The sequence below is a fragment of the Trichinella spiralis genome, assembly GCF_000181795.1.
Source record: "Trichinella spiralis strain ISS 195 chromosome Unknown Scfld1, whole genome shotgun sequence".
Taxonomy (NCBI): domain Eukaryota; kingdom Metazoa; phylum Nematoda; class Enoplea; order Trichinellida; family Trichinellidae; genus Trichinella; species Trichinella spiralis.
The window spans coordinates 2,702,790-2,711,822 of NW_003526940.1; the positions used below are offsets into that span (position 1 = coordinate 2,702,790).

The 9,033-nt window shown below is 33.8% G+C and overlaps 6 protein-coding genes across 6 annotated transcripts; 4 read left to right on the top strand and 2 right to left on the bottom strand.

The window, feature by feature from the left end:
• Positions 1–14: 14 nt before the first annotated feature.
• On the top strand, positions 15–314 carry Tsp_08990 (copia protein). Its single transcript, XM_003382092.1, has one exon. It carries the CDS (start codon positions 15–17, stop codon positions 312–314), a length of 300 nt encoding a protein of 99 aa, XP_003382140.1.
• A 339-nt stretch (positions 315–653) lies between these two features.
• On the bottom strand, positions 654–1,805 carry Tsp_08991 (hypothetical protein). The gene is made up of 3 exons (XM_003382093.1): positions 1,717–1,805; positions 1,105–1,166; positions 654–1,030 (listed from the first exon to the last, which is right to left on the bottom strand). Exons 1-3 carry the CDS (start codon positions 1,803–1,805, stop codon positions 654–656), a joined length of 528 nt encoding a protein of 175 aa, XP_003382141.1.
• Positions 1,806–2,366: 561 nt separating this feature from the next.
• On the top strand, positions 2,367–3,286 carry Tsp_08992 (hypothetical protein). Its single transcript, XM_003382094.1, has 6 exons — positions 2,367–2,430; positions 2,665–2,758; positions 2,806–2,860; positions 2,937–2,963; positions 3,030–3,134; positions 3,248–3,286. The coding sequence occupies exons 1-6, from the start codon at positions 2,367–2,369 to the stop codon at positions 3,284–3,286; spliced, it is 384 nt and encodes a 127-aa protein (XP_003382142.1).
• A 443-nt stretch (positions 3,287–3,729) lies between these two features.
• Tsp_08993 (zinc finger protein) lies at positions 3,730–5,675 on the top strand. The gene is made up of 3 exons (XM_003382095.1): positions 3,730–4,299; positions 4,387–5,077; positions 5,119–5,675. Exons 1-3 carry the CDS (start codon positions 3,730–3,732, stop codon positions 5,673–5,675), a joined length of 1,818 nt encoding a protein of 605 aa, XP_003382143.1.
• Positions 5,676–5,766: 91 nt separating this feature from the next.
• On the top strand, positions 5,767–8,209 carry Tsp_08994 (deoxyribonuclease II family protein). Its single transcript, XM_003382096.1, has 8 exons — positions 5,767–5,781; positions 6,118–6,146; positions 6,390–6,401; positions 6,473–6,696; positions 6,772–6,936; positions 7,287–7,493; positions 7,853–8,079; positions 8,135–8,209. The coding sequence occupies exons 1-8, from the start codon at positions 5,767–5,769 to the stop codon at positions 8,207–8,209; spliced, it is 954 nt and encodes a 317-aa protein (XP_003382144.1).
• A 656-nt stretch (positions 8,210–8,865) lies between these two features.
• On the bottom strand, positions 8,866–8,893 carry Tsp_08995a (hypothetical protein; the record flags this gene model as incomplete). Its single annotated transcript, XM_003382097.1, has 1 exon — positions 8,866–8,893. A coding segment is annotated over one exon (28 nt), but the record flags the coding sequence as incomplete, so codon positions are not given.
• Positions 8,894–9,033: the final 140 nt, after the last annotated feature.

A 9,033-nucleotide genomic window follows, 5' to 3' on the forward strand; every position in this document is an offset into this window, starting at 1 on the left:
TGTGGTGGATTCACATGATGTGGCTGATGACACTATTTGCTGAAGTCACAGAAGTGAAACAAAAGCCGATACTGTTTGTGGACAACATGGGAGCCGTCAAGCTCTCCAAGAATCCAGAGTTCCACAAACGTTCGAAGCACATTGATGTGCGATTTCACTTCGTTCGTGAAAAATATAATGAGGGCAAAATCGACATCCAGCACATCGATAGTGAAAACCAGAAGGCCGACATATTGACGAAAGCTCTGCCAAAGACTCGTTTTCAAAATTTGCGTCAGCAATTAGGAATTGTTTCTGAGCACATGAATTGTTAGAGGAAGTGTTGATGAAAGGAACAATTCATGTTGAAACCTGATATTCAATATACTGTAGTAACGGATAGATGCATACATAGTCCGTGTGTGTGTGTTTGCATATATACCTTGTGTTTTAATAAACTTTGTTCCGTCACTTTGTTTGTTGTGCTTCTTTGACTCCTTTCTCTAGCAACTGTGTTTGTGTCATTTGATCTTACATCTGTTGTCTCGATTTACGTGATAATACAGATCAAACTCAGCAAACCTCAACAAATACAATACAAATGTAATATAGTACAATACAACACAACAAAATAGAATAAAAATATAATACAAGCCACCACTTGGAAGGCGGCACTAAATCGGCTCCGGCGTTAAATACATTAAAGCTGCTAGGAACTGCTCCAGCGTACGTCTACCGTTGGTGTATTCACCCGTATATTGTGCAACCCGTCGTTGCTTTTGAGCATAAACCCTGTTTACCCGTCTTAAGTCACCAACGGTCACGATTTCTGATAGCATCTGTTGAATCAGGGTGTCTATAACACCCTGTTCCGCTATCAGGAGCTCAAGCAGTTCATAAAACCCGTTATGACTTTTAGCCGCTTTTCTGTTGAGCCGATTATGCCAACCTTCCAAGTCGTTATTTGTCCTAATATTTACATTATGTACATTCCATAGCGGCAGTCGCGTACATTGAATCAGTGCATAAGATTTTGGCCGAAAAAAATTCCCTGTAGTTAATTAAACGATAAAATAATGGATAAGTGCATGGAAATTCTTTCGAAATTCCAAGCTCACTTATAACCAACTTCAAATGCAATTTGAAATGCAACATCAAACAGATCAGCTACATCATAAAAGCTGCTTCTGATGCGGAAAGTTTCAATATTTCGTTATCATTGAAATATATACATTGAAAGGTTGCAAATGGAAACGAAAACAGATAGCAATTAAGTGCTCACCAGTGCACTAGTCGGTTTCGTTCAGTTGTAAAAATAGAAAGTTTACAATTTACACCAAATACATAAAACTAAATTTTTTTTGATTTGTAAATAATATTTCAGATTTTAAATTTTTTATTTAAATAAAATATACGAAGGAAAACAATAACTCTGGTGAACAGGAGCAAAAGGAACATTGGAAAGATTAAAGATAAAATTCGTTTGCAAACGAGAAACATTTTCAGAGAAAGGCAAAGCAAAATCAGAAAAGTATTTCGATGCTAACAAAAATTAGCAGTTGCTTGTCCTGGTTTTAATTCAAACTGCAGCTGTGGACAATTTATCACTTGTTGACTTTTCACTTTGTATTAGAGCAATTTCTAACAAATGGATAAGCGCATCTTATACATGAATCTTATATAATTGCCAGCTAAAACAAAATTTCTCTGATGAACTCACATAAATAAAAGTAAAACATTTTGAAAACGGAATGAAAGCGATGGACAGCACCAAGTAGAATAGCAGTTAAAGCTGCTTCAAATTCACTCTGCAGTGCACATCGCATTGTTTGATGTCAGCATTTGTGCGCAATTTGTGTGTGATTAATTTTATTCTGTCAGTATCAACAAAAGGCATTAGTGCCACAAGGAATATCACAAGTTGATCTTCGATTGTAGATAAAATATGAAATGAAAACTAAATATTGTTGCAAAATGGTTATTAAAAATAGAATTCAAAACCGTCCAATTCATTTTTGTTTGGTCCTGCGTTTTGCATTCGAGAGTTATTTGAATCATTTTCTGTTCTGTTCATCATTTTCACAATGGCTGATATTTCTGAGCTGCGTTTTGTAACAAATCGTGGCGGAAGTACGTCTCTTGTTTCTCAAGGAAGGACATATACAAATTGAGATACACCAATAAACAGAGAAAACATTGGGTTTGCTCAAAAGTATGCGCTAAATGTACAGTGTGTGTCTTTCGTTATTAAGGGTTAGGTTACTTTGGTATAGGGCAGAGAAGGCTGAAAGGGTGTCATATGGACAAACCTGGATTAAGATTGACGTAAGATCTTTATCCGTACATAAACAATAGACTGCTTGCACCAGCTTTCCCGCCAAAAAGGTATGGATCATGAACAGTTTTTGATACCATTGTGGTACAACCTTGAATGTACCATCCAATGCCCAGGTTCGCCTGGTTGCCATTAGTCTAATGTTAGAAGCCGTAGCCAATACCAATATATGACTTGATGCACTCTGCCGCAGCACAAAATCTTCACCGGCCATTGTAGTCCTGAATGCGTCAGGGATTTGCTAGTTCTGACGATGTTCAGGCAGTTTTAGGTATCGCTTTGTCCGATGGCTGTACATCAATGCTTTGAGTCAATCTGAACTGCGCTTCTGAAAATCAATAAAAATACAGTCCTCTGCCAGTTGGCATATTTGTGTCGCCAACAGGCAATTTGCATTGAAGCTAGATTTAGTGAAATTGCTGCACAACTGGAAGACTGTCCATTGTAAAATCTCATAGCATATTGTTTTACTTTTTGTTTATGGCATAAAGTGCCGATGCCTTTCATAGTTATCCCTTGGACTGTATAAGGCAGCTTGGACTGTATGTATGTCAATTTCATAGAGGAATAAATCCTGCATTTGTTATAGATTTGTTATATTTTTAAGAAATAATATTTTTAGACATTAGCAAATAAGAGAAGTTCAGTTGTTACTGCACGCAAATAATATTAATCTCACAGATTTCCCAGCAATATTTTAGATAAATATTTTCAGTCGTATAGTGTTGATATTTGTGATCAGTGCAGTTTAATGAAAGTCTGCGGAAAAGAGAGTTTTCTTGAATTTGCATTTAATATCACGGTGCACTTAATTTTCAATGTTAAAATATTAAGGATATGCATAAAAGAGTATGTTTTAATATTACAATGAAGTCGCTTCTTTCCTATCCATATATTTGTTCTTTGATTGCTTTTAGAAAGTGAATTTTTTAGAGCAGTAGTTCTCAAAGTGTGGGTCGCGAAAAATATTAAAGTAAGGAAGTAGTCTTTACGTTCGTTAAGAGAGTATTACTCATCGAAAATTGTTGGCTTCGATTAATTGAGCTTTGATTCAGTTACCGTTAACCTAAGAATCACTAGTTCTGTCTGGTTTTACAGTACACTGATCTGTGTCACGTTAATTTTAATTGGTTGTCGATAACAATTGCCCTTCTTTGTTGCACATAACTTATAAAAGGTAAGCAAGTAGGCAAATAGGTGAAAATGCGTTTGATTGAACGATCTTGTCGCAGCTTGGCGCGGCGTGCTGAGCATGCTTCTGCACTCTGTCGTTGGTTAAAATGGCTGGCACATTAAGTTATCACAAAGTTAGTTGTTAGTTGTTAGTTATCGCAAATAAGATATTTTTTAATTTAATAATTTCCGTGCTATGTAAGTAATAAGGTTTTCCCTTTTCTGTAAAATTTAGCCTATGAATGGATGAGTGGTTGATAAGGAAACCGGTAAAAAGGCAATTGGCTGAAATGGAGTCTCAACAAGGTTCCACTGCAGGTGATGTGAATAATAAAAGAAAAATTGATGAAAAGGAGTCAGCAAATTTTCAATTATCAAATCGACGAAAAGTAATACGAAAATATGATATTGACTATTTAAAATTTGGATTTACGTGGAATGGTGACCATAAAGATCCACGTCCTTTTTGTGTTATTTACTATGAAATTCTCGCAAATGAGAGCATGCGACCAAATAAACAACTTCGACATATTGAAACAAAGCACATGGATCTCAAAAGCAAGCCGCTTCAATTTTTTGAAAGCAAATTAAAGGAACTGAATGCGTCACAATGTGTACTTTCTCATTTCACCAATGTTAATGAAAAAGCTATGCATGCCTCATATCTTATTAGCTTGCGAATTGCACAATCTGGTCAGCCTCACACAATTGGTGAATCTTTAGTACTTCCATCGATAAAGGATGCTGTCGGAGTTATGTTTGGTGACACGTACTTGAAAAAGATTGAATTAATTCCACTTTCTAACGACACAGTTGCACGCAGAATCAAAGATATGGCGAAATGAGTGGAAGATCAGCTTATTAACAGGGTTAAAGGAAGTAAATTTTTTTCCCTGCAGCTGGATGAGTCCACGGATATACAAGGTTTATTCCAATTGATTGTATTTATCCTTTTTGTATGGAACAGTGAGCCGCATGAGGATATACTGTTTTGTGAACCAATTATTCGGGGTACTAGTGAGGAAATATATGAAACTCTTGACGCTTATGTAAAATCGAAGGAGCTGGACTGGAGGAACTGTGTTGGCATATGTACGGATGGTGCACGGGCAATGTGTGGTAAGAACAGTGGTGTTGTGACACGCGTTCTTAAACAAAGTCCTAATGCTACATGGACTCACTGCAGCATTCATAGAGAAGCATTGGTATCAAAAACCATATCAGAAGATTTAAAAAATGTTTTAAACACTGCTGTGAAAATCATCAATTTAATTAAGAGTAAACCGTTAGAGTCTCGCTTATTTGAAAAACTGTGCGAAGAGATGGGAAGCAGCCACAAATCTCTCCTTTTCCATTCAGAAGTACGTTGGCTGTCAAGGGGTAAAGTGCTAACAAGACTTGTTGAACTCCGCGAAGAAGTTGCAGTATTTCTGAAGGGGCAAAGTGATTACTCGAAAGTATTGCAGGATGAGAAATTCGTTCTTAAGCTCACATATTTGGCAGACATATTTTTGAAATTAAATGAACTAAATTTATATCTACAAAGGATGGACGCAGCTGACATATTTTCAGTACATGATAAGATTCGGGGTTTTATGAAAAAACTTTATTTATGGAAAAAAATGTTAAAGACAGAAATTATTGTTGTTTCGAAACATTGGCAACTTTCATCGTCGAAAAAGAAGCGACGCTAGATGAGGACTTAATCTCTATGATAGTTGTACATCTAGATTCATTGAAAGAAAGTTTTGATTATTACTTCAGTGAAGAAATGAAATTCTGTGATAAAAACATCTGGATTGTGAATCCGTTTCAAAGTGATGTTGTTTCTACTGGCATATCCACGAAGGCAGACGAAGAATTAATCGATTTGTCTGAAGATTCTTCGTTTAAAATGAGTTTTGATCGTAAGAGATTAAAACAGTTTTGGCTATCAGTAGAAAACACATATCCAACTCTTTCCACCGCAGCATTAAAAGTGCTGCTTCCTTTTACTACTTCGTACATGTGCGAAATTAGATTTTCAGCAATGATTGGAATTAAAACAAAATTACGAAATAAGCTACAAATATCCAATAACTTGCGTCTAAAACTAGCACATATTAGTGTGGACGTCGAAGAAGTCATCAGTCAAAACAGAAAACAAACCCATTTTTCGCATACGCCGCATTATGCATCTCACGAATAAACATATACATTATAATTAGATCTATTCATTAAAAAATTGAAAAGTATAAAACTTATATGTTTTTCTAAAATATATCCTTGCCTTTTAAAAAATGCATTGCAAGCCGGTGGGTCGCAAAAACTTATCGTAGTCCAAAGTGGGTCGCAGCCCAGAAAAGTTTGAGAACCACTGCTTTAGAGCAATGTTTAAAGGATAACTGCCATGGTTAAATTATTTACTGTAAGGTCTGTATTAAGCATAACTCTAATCAACAACACTGGTAAATTTTCAGTAAATATTAACAGTTCACTCAAAACTATAAATATTTACCAGCAAAAATGACATGATTTAAAATTTGTCTCAAATTTAGTTAAGAACGAAGTTAATGACATTAATGTTTTTAAAAGTTATTCCTATATTTCATTTCATTAATTTTTCGCATTCAAAAATATCAACATTTCAGAATGCAGCTGGTGGCGCAGCACAAAACTGGTAAGTTTAAAAGAAACCTAAAACAATGTTAAAATAATTTGTTGCTTTCATCGACATCGATAGTTCTCTAAAGAGACTGCTCTCCAAAAGTACGAAGACATAATAATAAGAAAATTGCAAACATTTTGATGAGTACTGTATCCCCATTTTTCTTAAAACGACATAGCACATTTGTGGTTTGAAATCGAACTTTTCCACAATATTTCATATTCACAAAAATTATGTAATAAAGCATCATTTCAGGTTGACAAATAAGTTTAAACACAGTCAATAATTTTGATCCAATTTTTGAAAATTGAAATGAAATATGTCAAATATAAATATAGGTCCATAGTATACAAAGCACCAGGGCAGGTTAACGGCAAAATTATTGTAGCAGGTGCTGCAGGAAATTGGCAGGATGGAGCAGGAGCAATCAACGCTGCCAACGGTCATTCATTTGCTAAGGCATTAGAACACGTCGTAGGAAACGATGGCACAATAAAATTTCTTGCATACAACAACGCCCCACCTCGAGTTCCCAAAGTCAAAACAAAATCGAACAGCAAAGGTGATATAAACACATGTTAATTATTTTGGAAACATTTGATGAAATTATATATAAAATTTTGTATTTTTATTGCAGGAGTAATCATCTTATCTACCAATGCAGATGCCGCAGCGTGGATTGTGCATACTGTACCAGGATTTCCCATCCCAAAAACAGTTTACACTTGGCCAGCAGCTGAGACTGCAAAAGGACATTTATTACTTTGTCTAACTATCCCTGAATCTCAAATAAATGCTATAGGTTTGTACTTCCATAGCGAAACAATTATGCTCATATGAGTTAGCTTGCCTCTTCAAAAGTAACAACATTCATCAAATTAAAGATGTAATATAGAAATGTTATTGCTTTGAATTTGATTAAATCAACAGTTTTAATTGCAGAATGATTAATCAATAATTCATGGAGATTATTTATAAAGTAATAAATTACACATTATTAACCATTTGTTATTTCATTTCATGAAATAATATTATACTGTAAGAAAATATTTAGTGGCATATTTCTGTATAACTTACTTTCAATTTGTTTTCTTTGAAGTTCTAATCAGTCAATAGTGCATTAACTAATTTTGCTCAACATTGTCTCTTTAGCTGCATCATTGCTATTTATTCAACCTATGATACATTATAATGATATCCCTGAGACTGAAACTGCAGCAATGCCATACTTCGGTAAATTAATAAAAGGAGAGATTCCAACTCTGCCACCATTTACATCAAGAGGATCAATTCGTACAGAAAATGCTGGAGGTCCTCTAACAGTTCATATTTACAGCAAATCAGAGTCATCTAAATATGGTAAGCTTAAACAGTTACTAGAATTTTATTTACATTATTATAATAAAAGCTTAATGTTCATTTTAATGGTTATATGAAAACTTATTTACATGTTTTAAAGTAAAAGAAATAAATCATTGACAATTTATGTATTGCAAAGTGACTGTTAATTTCATAAAATTTCTGTTGCATATCTGATCTGATGTCAGAAAAACTAATGTCATTTTCTCCAAAAGTTAAAAAACGCCAAAAATGTTTAAATTTATAATGATAAAATGGAATTCATTTTAATGAGATTACAAATTTTATTACTTTAGAGTACAATAATAAGAAATGCACTGTGCACAAGCTAATTATTATTAATTAAAATAAATCTTTAGAAATTTACAAAAAAATTATTGTGAAATCTTTAAAAAAGACGATAAAAGTGTGGTCAAGAAGGGACAATAAACTGAAAGGTGATTGCAGAGTTTCTCAAAGGCACATTCGTTTAATCACCAGTCCAGCTTCGGTTAATGGTCATAATACCAATCTTGAATTGGACGAAACAAGCTGGGCAGTTTCAGATCCTAGGAATATATTTTGTCATATAGACAAACCATACTTTGTAAGTTCAAAAGCATTTCACAACTAATTAGATTAATTCTTTTCATATAATTTAGAAAGATCAAGCCAAAGAACCATCGTTGGCAGTTTGCATTGAAAATAATGATATATTTGCTAGATTTAATGACTGATCAGCTTGATAACTGTTCGTAATAAAATTCCACATCGCACTTTTTATGTTGTTTATGAACTAAATATTACACAATCTTTTATTTTACAACAATGATCAAATCTGAACTATATTACAACATATACTCTGGGAAAAGGAATGCAGTTGAATAATAATGAATAAACTTGGGAAAGATTCATTTCTATGTGTTGGGAAAATCCTCCACTGTTGCTACTACTACGACACATCCTCCACCACTAATCTCTAAACTGAAAAAGTAGATTGCTACTGGGTTTGGTACAAACTGGTCCCCCGTTACTCTTATTGGTCGTTGACCGCGTTATTTCATTGGGCCGTCAAGTCGTTGTCTTATTTTTCTTTTTCTTTTTCTTTTTTTTCTAATTGTTTTCTTTTTCTTTTTCTTTTTCTTTTTTTTCTAATTGTTTTCTTTTTCTTTTTCTTTTTCTTATTGTTTTCTTTTTTCTTTTTCTTTTTCTAATTGTTCATTGATTAAAATCTTTCCCTTGTGATTACCTGTAATATTTTTTCATTTCATTGGATCGAATATTCCATTAAGGATTACTTCCCTTTAATACAAGAGACCTATCATTGAAAACGGAAATATTTAATATTCCTAAATTTTATTGTTTGAAATTTTGACATACATTGAAGTTTCGTTTACTTAATTATATTATTCGAGGCGAAGCTGATAAAAACATTTTATTGCATATATATTGCCTGAAATTGTAATATTTTCTAATATCGTCATCTGATCGAAACATTTTATGCGTTAGTGAACACATAAATATTACATCTGTTTTTCATTTACTATTGCGACCCCCTCGA

Bases quoted from the DNA above. Each gene is read 5' to 3' on its own strand.
- Tsp_08992 (XM_003382094.1), top strand. From the start codon at position 2,367: ATGGATCATGAACAGTTTTTGATACCATTGTGGTACAACCTTGAATGT. The intron at 2,861-2,936 runs GTATGTCAATTT...TAATATTTTTAG, and splicing joins TAAGGCAGCTTGGACTGTAT to ACATTAGCAAATAAGAGAAG. The intron at 3,135-3,247 runs GTTAAAATATTA...TGAATTTTTTAG, and splicing joins CGGTGCACTTAATTTTCAAT to AGCAGTAGTTCTCAAAGTGT.
- Tsp_08990 (XM_003382092.1), top strand. From the start codon at position 15: ATGATGTGGCTGATGACACTATTTGCTGAAGTCACAGAAGTGAAACAA.
- Tsp_08991 (XM_003382093.1), bottom strand. From the start codon at position 1,805: ATGCGATGTGCACTGCAGAGTGAATTTGAAGCAGCTTTAACTGCTATT. The intron at 1,167-1,716 runs GTTTTACTTTTA...TTTCCGCATCAG, and splicing joins TTTCATTCCGTTTTCAAAAT to AAGCAGCTTTTATGATGTAG. The intron at 1,031-1,104 runs GTTATAAGTGAG...AATTAACTACAG, and splicing joins TCAAATTGCATTTGAAGTTG to GGAATTTTTTTCGGCCAAAA.
- Tsp_08993 (XM_003382095.1), top strand. From the start codon at position 3,730: ATGGATGAGTGGTTGATAAGGAAACCGGTAAAAAGGCAATTGGCTGAA. The intron at 4,300-4,386 runs GTTGCACGCAGA...TTTTCCCTGCAG, and splicing joins TTCCACTTTCTAACGACACA to CTGGATGAGTCCACGGATAT. The intron at 5,078-5,118 runs GTTTTATGAAAA...AAAATGTTAAAG, and splicing joins AGTACATGATAAGATTCGGG to ACAGAAATTATTGTTGTTTC.
- Tsp_08994 (XM_003382096.1), top strand. The intron at 7,494-7,852 runs GTAAGCTTAAAC...ATAAATCTTTAG, and splicing joins ATCAGAGTCATCTAAATATG to AAATTTACAAAAAAATTATT. The intron at 8,080-8,134 runs GTAAGTTCAAAA...CATATAATTTAG, and splicing joins ATATAGACAAACCATACTTT to AAAGATCAAGCCAAAGAACC.